This window comes from Psittacula echo (genome assembly GCF_963264785.1).
Source record: "Psittacula echo genome assembly, chromosome: 7".
In the NCBI taxonomy this organism is placed as follows: domain Eukaryota; kingdom Metazoa; phylum Chordata; class Aves; order Psittaciformes; family Psittacidae; genus Psittacula; species Psittacula echo.
In genome coordinates, this window is record NC_137740.1 from 10,811,755 (window position 1) to 10,830,684 (window position 18,930).

At 45.9% G+C, this 18,930-nt stretch overlaps 1 protein-coding gene across 2 annotated transcripts in view; it reads left to right on the forward strand.

Annotated features, from left to right (window-relative positions):
* LOC308224150 (phosphatidylinositol 3-kinase regulatory subunit gamma) overlaps positions 1 to 18,930 on the forward strand; it is a gene marked incomplete at its 5' end in the record, with an annotated part of 73,101 nt that overhangs the window by 37,105 nt on the left and 17,066 nt on the right. The window contains one exon of one of the 2 annotated variants that reach the window (XM_080623847.1): positions 9,177 to 9,671. The exons of the other annotated variant lie outside the window; for it this stretch is intronic. Within the exon in view, the coding sequence (XP_080479973.1) occupies positions 9,566 to 9,671 (106 nt within the window). Of the gene's footprint in view, positions 1 to 9,176; positions 9,672 to 18,930 lie in introns of those variants that run through there. 2 annotated transcript variants of the gene reach the window in all.

Below are 18,930 nucleotides of genomic sequence, written 5' to 3' on the forward strand. Positions count from 1 at the left end.
ACAGCATTCACAGGTGACAGCATCCCCATCCTCGCTGCAGAGGCACAGGAGATGGTGAAGTGGTTACTCGCTTTGGGACTGAGCCTCTGTCTCCGGATACCTCTGGTGACAGGGAGCCTGGTAACCGATTTATTTCTGTTCCTAGCTCCTTGTTTAGTGGTTTTAGTATTCACCAACTTTGCCTGCTGTAGTGCAGGAGCAAGCCTTTCTCTCATTCCCTGTCTCTTCCCCTTCTACTGTTCTCTCTCATTTAATTCCTCAAAGCCCTTTTAAAGAGGCTGTTCATCTGGGAGGTATCACCTAAACCAAAGTTGTATTGTGTACGTTTGCTTAAAGTAAGATAAGAGCTTCCAAACAGTGGGGCAGTAAGGGTGGCTTCTTCAGGTACTGGCAGCTCTCAGAGAGTGTGCAGTGTCTGGGATGTGTTAACCCACTGTCTGGGATTTGCATAGGTACAATACCCCTCTTCATGTTCTGGCAGATTCTTGGCTTGGAAACTGTTGTATTAAACCTTAGACCAGTAAGTTGACCTGGTAATCAGTATCACACTATTTACTTTGTCTCTCCTCTATTTCTTTTTGGAGACAATACGCATTCTATGCTTTGTCAGCAGAAGGCAAGGTGAGTGCTCACCCATGTCCCACTCCTGGGTGCTTCAGGCACCCAGTGCTCTGGCAGCTTCCAGCTTTTCCTATGCTCTGCAAAGAGCTCACGCGCTGTGTATGCTCATGGCACTGAGAAACAAAAGGGTTTACACTTTGGTCTCTACCAACCAACATGTTGTGAGAGAGACCCACCTACCTTTTTACGCAAAAAACTTTGTCTTCAATAAAATCTGATGAAGTTGCAAGTTTTGTCTGATCCTTGAGGAACAGAACTGCCGGACATCTGGAAATCCTGGACTTGAGCACCGTGCCGGCACAGCTTAGCCCTAAGGCACATGCTTAGACAGACCAATGCTCCCAGGAGGCAGGAGACCAGCCGCACAAGTGCTGCACAGTCCCTCTGTGCACAGGCAGAAAAGCTGATGCCTTCCAAATGCTCTGGATTTGTTGCATGTTTGGAGGACATCTGTGCAGGATAGGCACTGGCTGGCTCAGGCTTCCAGCAAATGGCCAAAGGATTTACCTGGTGTGCCAGGAAGATGAACTCCACACCATGATGGCTGATCTGTTGGTGTGTGCCCACCAACAGCTATGCTACCGCAGCCAAGACCTACTAAGTCCTGTGAAATGGTGATAAAGTCTCATCTGGTGGTGCAAAGTGGTGTGGTGGCTTACAGGTTATGAGGGAGGTGTCTTCCTACATGTTTCTAGAGGATGCCTAGGACTCCACATGGCAAGCATGGCAGCAGAGACACAGAGTGAGTTGTCAGTGTCCTGAAATCCCATCTGTCCCCCAGGGAATTCATGTTCTTCTCTTGGGAACCCAGCATTATTCAACAGAATTCCCCCTTCAGGTTTGGAAATCTTCATGAGGGAAAGAACCTTAATGCAAAGGACAGACAAAACAGGTCTTAAAGCTGATGTGCAAGTTGGCTTTGCTCAAGCCCTCCCTGCCCATCACCTTGGCTGGACAAGAAAGGCATCACGTTCATGTGCTGGTTTTTAAACTATTACCCTACACAGTGCTGTTTGTTTTATTTCCCTGCTTAGTGTTCAGAGGCTGTTCTTCTTGTGCTTATTTACTGTAAAGCAAAGAAAGCCAGGGAAAATTATCTCCAAAGCAAATAGAGCCATGTTTCCATTTGGGAAAACTTAGAGGGAAAGTGCGTGTAGCTAAGCAACAATGCATGATGGTAAATGGGTCTTTTTCCAAGGCATGAATTGCATGTGGATAACTGCTAGGAAAACAACCCCAGCCAACGTGCTGCCGACGTTTGAATTTTTGGCCTAAGTGATTAATGAGAAATGAGATGGACTTTTCAATACCCTTAAGAGCATCCTGGGTTGTTACGGGGTTTTTTTCTCCCACTTCCAATCTCCACCCAAAACTTTGGGTGGGAGTTTCTTACTGTGGCTGAGCAGAACTGAGTAAGGATGCCTTTGCATCTGGACCTGAAAAGCAATGGGTCAGTTCCACTTCATCCCAGGGAAAGAGACAGGGACAAGGGGACTCAGTCATGAGAAACTTCCTTCTGCTTAGGGCTAGACTGAAGCCAGCATTCAGTCATGCACTAGCACCAAAGCTTGATCTCAACCTGCGCCTAAGCAGCACATAGGACAGCTTCACTCACTTCTTCTTCCTGGGAAACTAGATAATCTCTGCGAGAAAAGGAGAGCATTTTCTTGCTGTGAGGTAACGTGTTATGGATATATGAGGGTATTAATGCTAAGAACACTAGCTATGGGATGGTAAAAGTTTGAGAGCCAGGAATGGGAGAGTTTGCTGGAGGTGACATTCGGTTGGGGACATAAAGACCATTGTCATGTAGCCATGTCATCATGGGTGACAATGCCTGGCTCAACCCATGGGTGAAGGGTTAGGAAACCCTTCAGCTTTGCATCCTAGGGCAGGAAAACTATTGTGTTGGGGGTTATTGTCTCATAATAACAACAAACCTATAGAGATCAAGCTTTGCATTTGCAAAAGTGACCACTCATCTGGGCTTTCCCAGAACTACTCCTACCAGGAATGGTGCCACCTTCAAACCAGTGCTGGCAATTCAGCCTGAAGGTCAGCAAGTGGTTTGGCAGCAAAGCAGGGATGAGACCTCGCTTTTTGTAGACATTCTGTTGATTTCCTCTTCCTGCCACTTGCATCACTGGCTGTGATCAAAGCATACACTGCCACAGTTATTAAAAAGAACAAGTTGTTGCACGAAGGTATTGGGATTATTTCTTTCCTCCATGAATAAGGTTCTACAGTTCCTCTTAAAATCAGGGCTGAGGAATTTACAGAGTGGTTACTGTACATTCCTTGGTAAAAAAATATAAAATCTGAGCAAGTAGTTCCAGTGCATTAAAGCAATGAATAGAGGAAGTGAAAAATATTTTAGATTCCTGTAGAGTGTTACATTACAAAAATGCCCTGGTTCAGGACATTAGAACTGAGGGGTGGCTTTTTTCTCTCTCTTTTCCCCCCTGCTCTAATTTCTCTGAACTTGTTACAAGTCTCCTTCCATTTTGCTCACCATTTCCAAGCGACTAAGTAGAGAGAGGCCTGGAACGATGACAGAGATGCGAAGTGCACAAAGGGACTGGAGTGTGGTCCGATAATTCTGTAATTGGAGCTGCTTGAGGCGAAGTTTTTTTCAAGCCATTGTAAATGGGGATCACTGAAACCCTTAACAGTCGGTCTGTCAGGCTGCTTCTTTAATGGATTGCTCTGTTTAACTCTCTCTCTTTGTCACTGGCAAGATGACAAGAGAAATTAGTGTACTGGAAAATATAAGGTAACTGGCATCTCCCCAGCCCAGTTCCACAGCCTCGCAGACCCCAGGGTGCCGCAGCACCGGAGCCTGGCTCACCGGCTGCTCTGCTGCTCCATGAAGGAGGAGGAGGAAGAGGGGAGCTTGGAACCTCCTGCCCTTCCTAGGGGTAGGCAAACCTGCAAAAAATACCCTGTGGCTCTGGGATGTTGTAGCGAAGGGTATGTGGGGAGAAGGGGTCCCTCCATGGCTGCAGGTTGGGATTGGGATGGGAAGAGCACCTAAGCATCCTCACAAGGCCAAGTTGCAAACCTTTAATCAGCTGCAAACTGGCTTTGTCCTTGCCTTTACACCATGGATATGCTTGGTTTTAAGGGCAATAGGTTGATGTCAGTCTTTTGGGGGTGTTGAGTGTACGGTGGGAGCATTCACCCTTAGAGAAGATGCTCCCAGTGTGTGTGTGAGCACATGTGAGTGCAAGCATGTGCTGCTTCAGGGATTGGGGATGCTCTGACACCTCCATTGTTCACAGCCAGCCTCTGAAATTTGGCAGCGATGATGCCCCGAGGCTAGAGATGTACCTTTCGTTTTTCCCATGAAATTCCATTCTGGTTTGGCTGAGATATTAAAAAAAAAAAAAAAAAAAAAAAAGAAAATGAAAAGAAAAGAGAGAAGTTTGAAAATCGCCATTTCCCTTCTGCTGCCTGCATTCCTCAGGAAAACTTTGGCAGCCTGTCAAAACAATAACTGAACGTGAACTTTCTAAAGAGCTGGCCTGGTGCTGTCTGCCAAAGCAGCAACTCAGCCCAGCTCAGTGCAGTATGTCCTTTCCCTCACCTCTCTGGGTGCCCACCCCCTTGCACACCCATCCCTGGGCACCCTTTGGCACAGACATGTGTGCCCCCAGGCACCAGTGCGGCTGGCACATGCTGCCTGGCTGCAAAAGCCACACACACCTCCTCTTGGCTTTCCACTTCCAGCCCAACCGTTACTCCTGCAGTTCTGGGGGCAAAAACCTCTGGAGCAGTGAGGAAAGGCCAGTCCAAAGCTCACTGAGGAATACCTCAGGTCCAGCTGCAATAACCTCCGCTGTAGACATTTATCTAAATGATCTTTTTCTTTTCTTAATGCTGTTTCCTATGTTAAAAGAATGCTGTTTACAACGCAAAGCCAAGTGCTTTTAAGTTAGGAAATGCCTAATGTATGATTCCTCACAAGCTCAACTACTGTGTGCATGCATTGTGCTACGACCTTTACGTGAGCCCCTGCTTCAACCTCTTGCCTTGTCGTGTGGACATGGAAGGGACTGGGGCACAAGCTGCTCCGACAGCTGTAAATAAGACACTTCCTAACACTGAAGTGTTTCATTTCAACGTTTTTGCAGACCGCATATTATTCTTTAATACAGGTTTTTAATGCAATGTATAATTTTCAAACCAAAGCACCCGACTCGGGCACACTTGCCAGAGTTTTTCCTCACCACAGATATGCGGCCGCATCTGGGGTGGAGCAAGGCAACTGCTTTGCTGCCTCTTAGGACATAAAATGAATCTAAAGCAGAGAGGAGGAAGCTCAGTTCTTGTTAAAAACACTCAATACATTTCATATGAAGGTGCAGGAGGGTGTAGGGAGGGAAACCACTGTTACTTCACCTCCACAGGGGTTAACACTCTTAATCTGGTGGCAAATGCTTTGCAGTCTCTGGGTATTTTCAGGGCTCAGATTGTACCGTTCAAAGGGGAAGATGGCGCTTGCACTGTCCCCATGCTGCCAGCACTACGCTGGTTCAGGTAGAACCTCTGCTTTTCCCACCACCTCTTCCCCTGCCAGCAAACCCCAGGCTTAGCTTACAGCACCCTGAGACCCCAGCACAGTGTGTGAGCCAAAGCATCCAACCCTCCTGCCCTCCCTTGTCACCTCGGCACCAGGAGGTGAGAAACACACAGGAGTAATCCATTAACTAAACCAAACTGCCACAACTGGTTGATCTCATGCTGTTACTTGCAAGATGCAGCTGCCCTCATGGGAAGCTGGCCACCAATTACAGCAGACACCCCACAAATCCCAGTGTCTGTCCAGCACAGGGCTAGTAATTTCATATTGTATTTACTGCTGGCCAGGGAGTCATCCAACAGGAACACAGCTCTACCTTCTACAAGCTCTCCTCCAGCAGGCCCTGAGCTTGTGCTAAAGGTGAAGCTCATTTTTGGATCTCGGGAGTGGCCAGGAGTCTCCATCCTGCCCCAAAAGTCCCTCATCATTTTCGTGTGTTTGGCTGGCAGTGCTGTGGACTTGGCCCCCCTTCCTCCTCCACCCCTCCAACTATAAAAGCCTGTTGTGGCCTACATTCAGCTGTCGGATATCACATTATCATGGCTCGGCAAAGAGGAAACCAAGTAGTTTGGCACAAATGGCTTTTCTGTGTTCAGGCTGTTCCAGCGCGGGTCCGCTCGGCTCCTCCTGAAGCACATGGAAGTGCTCAAAACTTCAATATTTAATCTTCCCTTGAAATGCAAATTGTCAGATCCAAGGAAATGAAAGCAAGCAAATGCATGGCCATTGACGCAGGAATGTCAGGGAGGCAGCAGACGCTGTGCTCACTTCTTGCCTGTCAGACATAGTGTGGAGCACCAGGACCCTCTCTTGAGCACTGTGGCTCCTGCTCAAGTGTTGTCATTATCACCATTATTTTATTCAGTGTTTGAATGTGGCTTTTCCCACTTTGGGGTGATCTAGTGCCTGGCCAGACCTTGAGCATCTGTTCTCTGAGGGCACTGCCATGATGCTGGATGCTTAGATTTTGCACCCATAAAGGAGGGATGCAAGGGCAGAGGGGATTTTGTAGTAAGTGCCTCCCTCTCCCCCCTCAGAACCGAGCCACTCGCTCCTATTGCAAGGCAGGCACTGTAGCAAGAAAGGGAGCACCCCATGTGTGCATGCTGGAAGCCAAGTAATCCTGGATATATTATAAGCAGAGTTTTGAGAAATAAAAACACATTAATATTCTGTTCTCTCAAGGCATTATCCTACTGTTTACCATTACACACAATCCTCTGCCTTAAATTGCATCTTTGATTAAAGCAGCAATGAGAGAAACCAGCACTAATAACAAAATGTATTCTGCTTTAAATCACTAAAGTGAAAACATCAATAAGCCGTAACCATCAGTGCCGCCATGAAAATGAAGGCAACCACCATGGGAAACAGCAAGGATGAAATCCACTTTGCCAGCATAAAAGCCAAGTAATTAGGTCTTATGTGGGTGGAACTTATAATGAGGTGCAGGAAGGGGGAAAATGAATTTCAACCCAAGCCTGCATCCTCCTTCCCCCCCGCCAGAGCTGCTGATGTAAGTCTGGGGGCTGCAGTAGGGTCGGCAGGGTCCACATGAGCTGCAAAGCAGTGTTGGCACCTCCACCTCTACCTATACTCACCACCCAACCCTTGTGGGCTGCAGAGCAGCCCTGCCACACACACTATCAGTGTTTTGTACCCATGGAACCAACTTAGATTTTGCTGGAGGAGAGGGGTATGCTTCCAAGGAGCACATTTTGCTCGGAGCAAACTCAAGCTGATATGTTGTATCAGCCCAAGACACTTACTTCAACAATGAAAAAAGAAAAAAGGACTCTGATCTGGTTATTGTGGATTCATCAGTTTGTGGATGGGGATATAAAATGAATTTATACCCAGTGAGTTATTTGAATCAAAGCCCTGTGCTCCTTTGCAGCTGTCCATCCCTCGAGGAACTCTGTTACTGGAGCAGTGCTGCTCCCAATTGCTTGCCATGGAAGTTGTGATACATCAGCAACCTTCAGATCCTCTTCCCACATACTCTTACTTTGGGTAGAGCATTTCAGTTACTCAGTCTTGCAGTCACCCTCTGGTTCACTGAAGCCAGGAGTACACTTTCAGGAGCTGTCTACTCAGTGCTAAAGCAGGAGAAATTATTCATAGCTTACTCTTCCATGCTTTTAAAGTGCAAATAAAGCGGGCAACTTCAGCGCTGAGTTTTCTAACGTTCCCTGACATCTCCGCAGCAGATCAAGGTGCTCGCCTGCCCTTGTGCCTGCGACACTGGCTGAAGTCTCCAGAAAAGGCTTTTCCTGAATTTCTCAACAGCTGTCATGTTGCCTTTCTTTAAGGATCCTTCCCCATGCTAAGACCAAGGCTGACTGCCGAGCTGGCTGCAGTTCTGCCTCCCGCCAGTGCTTGTGGGCTGCGGGCTGTAGCTGCTATCGGCATGTGGCTAGGAAGAAGCCCGAGGTTCAGTTTTGGGTTTGTTTGCAGCTCGAATTTACCCCAAAGCTTGTCAGAAGCTGCCACACAGTTCGGTGCCCTTCCCTCTGCTTTTATTTTCCCCTTGGTTACATCTCCAGAATGCACATTCGGTTTCCGGAGGGTCACACTCTAGTTAGTGGACGGTTATGATGCCGTCACTCAGGTTGTTATGCAGGATGACAGGGACCTGCACAAGCAAGGCACAGAGGACAGCCCGTGTGTCTGGCAGCAACAGCGGGCAGTGCGGTGAGGTCAGCCAGCCTAAGCCCCAGCGGGATATAGGGACTCTACCTGCAAATGGCCTGCTGGGCCTGAGCCGCGGCCCGCTCCCACAGGCCTCAAAGCGGGGCCGGCCCTGGTTGGGGGTTAGCAGTTAGACCCGGAGCTGCGGGGCACCGGCCGTGGAGGAGGCGTGCACCCCTCATCGCTGTGGGTAGGGGGCATCTCCCCAGCGGCAGCATTGGGTCCGGTTGTGACGGGGACTTTCGGCCCAGCCCGGCGCCGCTTGGCCGGCACACGGTACCGGGGCACCCGCGCACCCCCAGACCCGCGCCCCCTCTCCGCCTCCGGGCTCGCCTTCCTTTGTCCCGCTTAGTAACTGCGGCTCCCAGCCAATCGCCATCGAGCCGGCCGGCTTCACCGCCAGCTGATTGGGTGGGCTGTCCGGAGCCCTCTGCCAATCCTGGCTCTCACTGCTCCCTCAGACAAAGACGGCAGCTCTGGCAACTGGGCTCGGCTCCCCCTCCCTCCCCGTCCCCCCCGCGCGTGCTCCGCGGCAGCGGCCCCTTGGCGACAGGCCAGCCGAGGGACCTACCACTTCCCCTGCGCTCCCCAGAAGGGGGGAGGAGGAGGGCTAGGAAAAAGCGGCGAGAGAAGCGGCCGCAGTGGAGAACGGGAGCTGGGTAAAAGTTAGAAAAGCTGGGAAATAAGATTTGGGTTTTATGCCAAGCTTTCTTTTGTGGGCATGTCACGCAGGCGGGAAGAGGGGTGAGGTTTTTTGCCCACCCCCTCCTTTGGCTTTGTGGAAGCGCCCACTCACACACTCACAACCCCCCCAATCCCGTTGTTCTGGAAGGGGTTAAAAAGCCGGCGCGAAGCCCCGCCCCCGCGGCGCCGGGTTGGGGGCGTGGCCTCTCCTCGGCAAGAGGCGGTTGGCGACGGTTGGGCCCCTCAGAGCCTCTTAAAATGAAGCCTAGCGGGGCTGGCCGCACCGCACTGAGCCCGGCGCTGCTGCCCGCCGCACCCGCACGGGGCCGCGGCTCCCGCTTGCGCCGCTCCGGGCCCACAGCTGGGCACGGCGCGACACGCCTCAGGCTGCCCGCCCAGCGCTGAGCCGACCCGACCCGCACCGAGCGGCCCCCAGCGCTGCCCGCCCCGCTCGGGCTCTACGCCCGCCGTTATTGTTGCCCGTCGCCCGCTCCTTTCTCTTCCTCAGCCGGCGGACTGAATTCATCCAGAGACTGAAATCGCCCCTTTTTACCCGCTTCTTCACATCTCCCACCCCCCACCGCCCCCCCCCGCGGCTTTTGTGAGGAGGTTTGGTTTTGCTTTCAGCCCGATGTTTTAAAAAAGACCCTGAATATGGCGATTTTTAGAGAGGTTTCAGGAAAGTGGCTTTTCTGTGGAAAGGTGTCTTTTTAAACAAAAAAACACTCTCTCTACGTGTATTTTATATATATATATATAACTACCTATCTTAGCTCCTGCAGGGCAGCTGCTGGGGTGGCTTGTGTGGTAGGGTTTTTTAATTAAGTTTAATTTTGCAGATTTTTCTTTTTTTTCCTAAAAGTATTATTTTAGAGCGGGGTGGATTCTTTTCGGCTTTTTTTCCTCCCCTTTTTTCCCCTCCCTCTCCATTAAAAGCCGATAGAGCCAACCTCTTATTTGTAAACCTGCCGGGACTCGGCTGTAGTGATGTACAACACGGTGTGGGATATGGACCGCGATGACCCGGACTGGAGGGAAGTGATGATGCCCTATTCCACTGAGCTGATCTTTTACATTGAGATGGACCCTCCAGGTAGGGAGCCGGAGCCTGCGTGCCTGCCCCGGCACCCCTCGCAGCGGAGTCGGGGCTACCTTTCATTCCTGCCTTCCCTCCCTTGCCCGTCCTCCCTCCTTCCTGCAGACTTTTCCCGTTTGAGGAAGGAGGGGGGGAATTTGCAGAGGGGAAGGGAAAAATACGAGTAATCTGTAGTTAAACTTTGCATAAACTTTCCAGAGACTTGAATCGCAGTCTCCTGGGTGAAAGTATTTTAATATTGGGGTATTTTTTTTGGGGGGGTGGGAGGATAACTGCGGTTTATGGTGCATTTTGAGAGGTGGATAGAGGCAGGAGGAGGGGAGCTGCTCGCAGCCCCTCTCTCGAGTCTCTTTTATTTTTTTTAAGCCTTTATTGAAAACCGTATATTTCGGCTGTATTCGCTGCTCTAGAAGCGGTTTTATTAGCCTCTTCACCTGTGTGCCTTTATGCGCCTGTAGCACTTTGATGGTAGCGATTTACCTACCTCCATTCAGTTCCAGTTTAATCGCTTTTACAGTCTCCGAGCCCCTTTTCTCGCCAGCTCTCTTCCAACATTGACAGATGAGGTGTGTGTTGTTGCTGGGTCTTGGTGCTGGGGGAATAAGACCTGGGAACAGGCTGGAATCCATCCCTGGAGGCACTGTTACTTTGATAATGCTTAATAACCTTGTTCAAAAGGGTTTAATATGACTTTTTATTTATTTAATGGTTGCCAGTGCTGAAAATGTAGAAATGTGTTTGCCCACAGTTTTCAGATGGGACAAAGTTTCTTTTGTGCCTGAAAAGTGAGGTGGAAGGCTTACGAGGAGAAGAGGTTGAGTCTTTGGTAATAAATTAAAGCAGAAATGGGTACTGGTGAAACCATATCTCTACCTGTAAGAGTCTAACAGGGTGAGAGCAGTAAGAGGATTGAAGGGCCTTTATGTTCTCTGGTCTCTGATCTGCACAGCCAAGAAGCTACAGTAAAATATGTGCTCAAAATCATAGCTGGCAGAGAAATTGATAGCAAATAATTACTTCTAAGTGGTATCTTCTGTGTGGCATGTACTGCTAGACTTTCAAAATGCACTTTTCAATCTGTGTTTGAATTGTGGTTTGTATCTCCAAGTGTGGTTTAGTCCCTTTGTTTCAGTGCAGTGAGCTCTTTTTTTTTCCTCTCCGTAAGTATGTGGTACTTTAATTAAAAGAGGAGGAGGTGATCATCCTGAGATTTTTGGATCTCAAGGACCTGTACTCACTTCCCTTGGTAACTGACGCTTCAAAAATTGGGCAGATCTCTCAGACACACAATACTGGCCACTACACTAAATTCTTGCATAGCTGACGCTACCTATTTTTAGATGTTATTCCTGAAAGCATGAAGTTCAGTGAAATCTGTTTGCCTCTGTAAATTTCAAAGGATAGCTTTCTTGTAAATGCTTTTAACTATTCAGGAGGTTAGTATTTGTATTCGCTTGTATCAAGTGAACAAAAACCCAAGCTCCATTGTAGGTGACTTCAAACAATTGGGGGGGGGGGGTGTTATTAGAAAAACTAAAGCCCCTTGAATGGCTCAGTGCAAGGAGGCTGCTAAAAGGGCTGGCCTGACTGAACTGGTCAGAAAACAATTTTCCAGTATTTCTGCAGGAACTTGGCCATGCAGCCTGACTAAGTTTACATTAAGAAGCAGCATTTCTGTCATTAATGATGGCAATATTTCCATCATTGAAGCCCTATTGTCAGGGATCAGGGCTCTGCACGGTCCAAGCACCAGTTATCAAAAGGACTTAATGTTACATGCTGGTCTCTGAAGTGCTCACTAACTTTATCTTTCATATTTTTCAACTAGAAAAGCCAGAGCTGGTAATGATGCCTGAGGTGAATCCCATGTGTATGTCCTGTTTTTGTAGAACTATAACTTTTAAATTGCAGGGGAAAGGAGGGAGAGTGTGGCAGAGGTGGCCTGATTCTAACTCATCCAGAGGTGGTGGGGTGGGAAAGCGTTTTCTTGTTTGGGATGATAGGTCATCCCTAAGGGGAGTGTGGAGGAATTTATTTGGAACGCTTAAACGCTCGGCATGCCTTGGGATAAAGTCACTGCATTTGCACCCGCTAACAACCACAACTCCATTTGGCCTGGTTCCAACAAAAATTTGTGAAGGTTTTCAGTGTAGCATTCCCCTGCGCTGTATCTGGAGTTCCTGAGCAGCTGAATGGTGGCAATATGTTTTCTCAGCAGCACACAAACTAACAATATGCAGCGAGTGTCCCCGCTGCCAAAGGAGGCAGCGCGCTCTTTTGTTCACAGAACTTGTGTGAGGAGATCCCTGGTTGGGCTTTATGCTGCAGTGCTGGACATCAACTGATACTGGGAGCCAAGTGGCTCAAATCACGCATGACTGTTGGTGATTACATTTTAGTGCATCTAAACTTGAGGCAGAAGACAAAAGCAAGGTGAACATAATGCATGGTGTCACCTGTAACCTCTAAGTCAAGGATGGGGATACTGTTTCTTGTTAAGGGCCAGTAGCTCTTTAATTTATCTTGGCAGGCTGTCTCAATACCCACCTTAGCGTGGCCCAATAATAATGCAGAAATAAAACCCTGTGATGGCAGGCAGCCTGCAGCACAGCCATAGCTTCTGTCAGGCTTCAGTGCACCTGCAGCAGTTTATCAGTGTGCTCGTGTTTTCTATCCAGGGTTGTAGGTGCAAATGGATGTTCAGAGCAGGTCCTGAAGCCTCTCTGCTAGAAGGCTTGCTCAAAAATAGTAATGAAGTCGATGCCTTGCTCACACATGAGTTTTCTCCAACTCCAGCAGAGTTGGGCAACAAGGGATTGGTAGCTTCTAATCCATCCTAAACATAGGAGTGGGACAGTTTTCCTAAATAGAACAGTGGAACTAGCGATTCAGTTCTGACAGCCTTGGAAAGCATGCCTTAGAGCAGTACAACTAATACAGGAGCAACAGCAGTGACAAACAGCGGGGTGACTCCTGTTACCTAATGCTTTTTCCTTCTGCTTGCATGTATAAATGCATAATAAAATGTATCACTGGCATAAGGTAGGATCTATATGTGGCAAATATACTAGTTGCAACTCAATAACTTCTTGTCTAAAGACAAAACTGGAACCATCAGTTGCATATTACTAACATAGTAGCTTCTAAACTTTATGACCAGGATTAATTTAGAGTATTATGGCCATAGCAGCATCATATGGTGGTTCTGGCATTAGGAAACTGGCTGTCAGGGTTCACTTGCATGTTTGTTCCTGCTGTGGGTCTTACTGTCTGAAAAGACAAGGAAAAAGGTTACTGGATTGAATTTAGTTTTTATTTAATAATATCTGTTCCGGACTGAAAAAAGTTGTTACTGCCAGAAGTTAAGTTTTTGAATGGAGGATGTGGAATTGACTGCAAAAGTTACTACAGCACCAAAAGCATTACTACCTTTGTGTTTCCTCGCTTCTAATAGGGCTAAGTAACGTCTTTCCTTCTGTAGATGTGCGATATATTATCCGTTGTGCTGATGATAAAATGTGTAATCACCGAATACATTTTGTCGCAGTTGGATGAAAATCAGTAAGAGTGTTCCGCTGGGATTTAAGATACAGATGTCAGCAAAGATATTTGGCTCAACTACAGTTTAGAGGTTACTTTCATTGTGTGGATTATGAAGAAAACCACAAGTTTAGAAGTAGGCTTACTAGTGCAGAATGGGCTCTCTCTGTGGGAAGATAATAGAGTGTTTGTCCTAAAGCTATATGAAAGATACCTTGTTGGAGCCTGTTGTGCCCAAATATGACCAACCACATTTATTACCTGATCCAGCCATCTTTTTCAAGAATGCTGCTCTTCCTTGCCTTGTGCTGGGACCAACTGTAAAAATGCTGGTGGTACAAAATCTTTTAATAATTAGGGGAGCAGCAGTAATCTATAGGCTGCTTTGCAAAAGCAGTACTGCCATTATATGAGGGAGACAAGTATTGAAGGGAAAAAGTGAATTTATTCATTATAGTTTCTATTTTCTACTCGTATATAATTTGACAACCCTTGTTTTAGGGGAGTGATACTATAACTGTAATTTGGAAAACACAGGGTTTGAATCTCAAGGGCAGCATTTACTCGGATACCAGTCGTGTTGTATCATTATCAATGTTATAGTGGAAACTGACTGTGGCTTCTCAAATAGGGTTTGTGGTATGCAGTGGCCAGATGTAGGTGAACACTGCATGTCTATGCCTGACTAGTTTTCCAGTGGGAGAACAGATGCAAATTTTAATAGCATTGTCAGTATTGTCCTTCAGCTTTTTCTGGGCTGACTCCAGAAGCTTATCAAAGTTCTTCTCCTACACGTCTTAAAAATGTGTAGTTGTACTCCTGCACGCAGTCAAAACAGCAGCACTGTAGCAGCAACTGTCTTCATTGCAAATTTCAGTCTTGCTGAAGATAATGATTTTAAATCAGCAGATGCTGGGGGTGGAGAGTTTCCTTCTTACAGAAGGCAAGTTTGTGCAGACTGTTTTAGGGTTGAGCAGGGAATAAATAAGGCTCAGTCGCTTGTATTCTGCATATCATGGGAAATGCTTTGACTTTGAGTCTCAGCTCCTATGACAACAGTGATGTGAAATGCTTGTATTCTGTTACTGTTACACCTAGATTTCTCTGTTGGCCTTTTCATTTCAAGACTGCTGTAATCACTTTTTATTTCTGATTGCATTTTCAGGCTTGGTTTTGCATTCCTAGCATTTGGTTTTCATTTTGATGGCTCTAACTGTTAAAGAATATCACTCATCAGCTTTCAATTAAATACGTGAACACAAAAATAGCATTAATATAAGGTGAAATGATGTTTTGCTTGAGATGGGAGAGCCTGCTTTAAAAGGCTGACATTTTTATTTGTCAGTATGCTTTCAGATAATGTAGAAATAGTTGGGCAGGGAAAGCTTGCTGGAGGGAGTTGTTCAGCTCTGTGTTTTTGTAAAGCTGTAGGTTTATGCAAACTAAAACATGGGAGAATGTTCTGAGAAGAAACTAAGTTCTTCACAGGTGTTTGAAGGCAAAACCTGCAACAAACATCATTTGTGCAATTGTTCTGAACAATTGTGTATTGTATGATGCCTGTACCTGACAGGAATTAATCACTGCATTGCTTCCTTCTATGTCACTTGTTTAAAAGTAGAAGGCTCTTCTTGGAGTTTCCATTGGGGAATATTGTTTTCCCCAGCAGCAGAGTTGACTTCTGTCTTTGCCATTGCCTACATGATATCTTACTCCAGAATGAAGCTATTTGGTCTTATCTTTGCTCTACAGCTTGGGAAAACAGAGAGGCATAGCTGGTCGTACACTTCTGTGCCCAGTACTAAAAGCAGTTGGGTGCCTTACATCATCCCATGTTGGTTGTTTAGTGAGTCACTTTTTGGGCAGAGAGCTAGAGAACACTAGAAACGGCAGCATGAAGAACACTTTTATCAGCATTCCCTGTATGTTTTAAAGCTGAGGCTTTATTATTGTCAAAAAGACTGTTAACTCTGTTGAAACAGGTTGCCGTAAAACTTTGGCCTTGTTAAAGCAAGAGGTCTGTTCTAGCTGGATTTTTGGAAACTCATTTCTGTAAAGTAGGTTGCTTGTGTACTAAATGCCCCTATGGAAATGGGGGGGGGGAAGGGGGGGGCTTTTGAGTTGTTGTTTTTTTTCTTCTGCTTTTTATCTCATTTCTTCTGACAGGTTAAAATCTGCACAAGGGGTAAGTAAGCAAGAATGTGCTTTTCCACATAGTCTGAACTACAGCATATGAGCTAATGCTGAGCCCCCAGTGTGAGTGGATGTTACCTCTTTAGAAGAGATTTTCATTGTTCATCTTTGCTGTGTCCTCCACTCAATAGGCAAAGACTTTGCAATATTTCAGTGAATATATTCCAGTACGTCAAGTTCTTCTAGTTCTTCTGAAGAACAGTGGCTATATACAGGGAGTTCTGTAAGAACCTTCCATCCAGCGTTCTTTGAAAAAGGAGATGAAATACTTCAACTGCTTCAGCCTATGACTGCTTCTAACATTTACCCAGAGTCTCTACCAGTTTTTGTGAATTGGAAAAATATTTATGTTTGGGTTGTTTTTTTGTTTTGTTTTAATGATAGTTCTTAGGAATGTTACTTCTTAAATCAGGTATTATTTAGAAGACTTGAAAAACATCATGTTTCTCAGCACAAAAATTTGTAGGTTTGGACAAATCAAAAAACTATCAGTCCTTATCCGCAAACAATTAAACCCCAAAACTAGAGCTGCTGCAGCAGAATTACAGGAAAAACTGCTGTAATGAGGGAACACAGCCCACCTTTAGGGTGTGTTTTTCTTCGAGTGTGGGTAGTAGGATTTACACTCAAACACCTGCCCCAGGAAAATATTTTAGAGGTGAGATGGATGAGAAGTTCATTGGCAATATTGTGCATGTAAGTTCTGTTGTCTGTTACAACCTGAATTTGTATGTTGTAATTGAATTTTCCAGGCTGTCAGTACTCCTGCTGCACTACCCTGTATAGTCATCGTGGGGACATCATAGAAATCTAGATTGTTTGCCCTCTGAGGAGCTGCTCCTAAGTGTCGAATTAGAAGTCTTTGGTGCTTGTGGCATCTTTACTCTGATTCATCTCCTGTCTCCAAATGTAGTCTCTTGAAGGATACAAGGAAGCTTGAATCAATGTTGAAGATCCTTTCTATTTTGGAGGGTAGAGTACAGTCTCACTGATAAATTTTCGGACAGTGGAAGAAGTGAAAGTGCTGCTGTGGAATGGATTTCATTAAAATATTTTGAAGATTATAGTGTACTTGAGTGAGGAGATTGGATCCATTTCTTTTGTTACACCTTGAAATCTTACCATGCGCAGTGGCTATGCAATCTGAGGCTACTCCATGCCTGTTCTGAATCTCAACTTCTACTGAGAGCACTGTGTAGGACTGCATGGTTTGGCTCTTCTGTCTCAATGGAATGTCCTTCAAGATCAGGGTTCTTAGAAAAGATGATGCATGACAAAATATACAACAGTTTTCCTCTGAATGCTTTCCTACTTTCACATTTCTTCTAGAGTGTTGATTTGAAATGCACCTTTTGATCTTGATTCAGATGGATCTCTGTTAGCAATTTAGATGGTGTTGAAATATTTCTACTTTGGTAACTAGAACATAGTTTGGCATCACGCAAGGACAGGTAGTGTATGAAGAACAATTTTACATACTGCTCTGAAAGATCAGATTTAGTGGTAAGCTGAAATAAAATGCTGCTTAAAGCTGCGTCATATGTATTTACAGCTGTATTATTATTTTTAAGTAAGCTCATGTGCAGCAAACTTCTCAGTAGTGTCAATTATTTCTGTGAATTGATTCTTCTATGAGGTTTGTACCTGACGCTTGGGTGAATGGTTGGTCTTTGAAATATCTGGGGAAAACAGCCCTGGGCTGTTTTCATTTAAAAAGGCTTTTTATTTTGACTTGGGTTGGTCTCCTAGCCACAGTGTGTGACTTCACTCTTTGTCTTCCACAACGAAAAATTAGTTCTTCATTCTCAATTACTGGAGCTCTGTGTTTATGCTGGATTTTGTGTTGTCCTTACTTTTATCCAGAATCTATTTCCATGTGTTGACCAAAGAGTGTTTTTTAATAGCTATTTGAAGGCTCTGCCTGTGGAGGGGTAGAAAACATGTCGAAGTATTTCTTTGGTGAAGGCAGTTGAAGAACCGTTTTAGTTAATAAGCGAAAAGGAGAATCTACTTGCTCCTTGCATTTTACGTTTACTTTTATTATGTAGTATTTGTGACCTGCCATTGGATTTTCATGGACTATAAAAGGTCTGCTGTGAACTTTCATCCAAAAATGTGGTAAAAGCCTGGGCCTGCTGGCTGGGAGATAAAGCTATTCCTTCCTGAAGTGAGCTGAGCATGTGATGCTGGGTAGTGACAATCTTTGAGTGATGAAGTATGGCAAAAGTTCTAAAACGTATCCAGCTTATTAATAGTGTGCTAATTATGCTTAGTAGGTAAAAGAGGGTTTATCCTTTTTATCCTCCTCATGTTAACTTTGGAACAGACGTCTCAGCCCTGAAGATCATGGAACCTCTGACACTGCTGTAGCTTGGCAGCTGTTGCAGTAAGGTCTGGGTTGAAAGGAAAACTGTTTTTCATCGAGCAGTGAAAATAATTGGGAAGTTGAGGTTTTCTGGCTTCACAACTTAGCATCTCCTCTTCATTCCAGCCTCTGTGCTATGTTACTTTGTAATACAGAAGTCAGAAGATGCCAGTGAGTATTTTCCATTTCTTCTGTCTCAGCCCGTGGAGTAAGAAGCTTTGCAAAGTAGTTGAGGGGTACTTGTATAATGACCCAAAGAATTCTGAATTGGAGCCAGCTCTTCTTTACACACTGTTGTCCATGATTCTGCAGGTGTCCTGAAGCAGATAATCTTTAACCTGTGCAGTAGCTGTGGATGCTTGTGAAGAACAGAGTGCAGCAGAAGTCTGGCAGGGTGTAGGAGCTTAAACAGCAGTTGGGAGATGTGGGAGAGGACAGGATAGCTGGGGAGTTTTCAAACAAAACAGATCTTTATCAAAAAAGCCAATTAATCAAAACTGAAATATTTCTTAAAGGTGTTGGTTTTTATGAAAGTTCATAGAAACACAAGCAAAGCTATAATGGGAGTGTTTTCATTGGAAGCCTGCCTGGATTCCTGCCAACTTGTCTGCTGTTTCTGTAATGAGATATTGAAAGACTTCAATTCTTTGAATATGTCTTACTCTTTGGCATCTTGCCTGTTTTGGGGGAGGAGAGCAAAAATGTGAGCATGCCTGAGGTTCTGTGGCCAGCAATAATGTGATCGAGTAGCTCCCTTCCTTGTCCCTTGAGGAGCTCTCAGTGCGTGCTAGCTGCCTTTGAGGAAGGGCAGTTTCGAAGGGCACTGGTGCTCAGTGCTTTGCAAAAGGGGTCTTGGCAAGAGAACTGAGAAGCTGAGATGTGGAGCTGCCAAGATCACTTACCTGCCAGTGGTGAGGAATGAACTGCTGTCAGCAGGTGTGTGCGCGATGCTCCTCTTTGTCAGGTGGAGGATCTCTCTGAAAGCATGGTGTCTCACTGGTCTGGCTTGCACACCAGGCACACAGTGTCATAGGAATGGGGTGCAAAAAGCACCTTTGTTCAGCGTATGCTTTTTTCTCAAGTGTCTTGAAGGGGGTCTTGTGCAGCAGGGAAAAGTATAGGACTATTAAGGGAGGGAAGGATTTTGAGGCTTTGCCT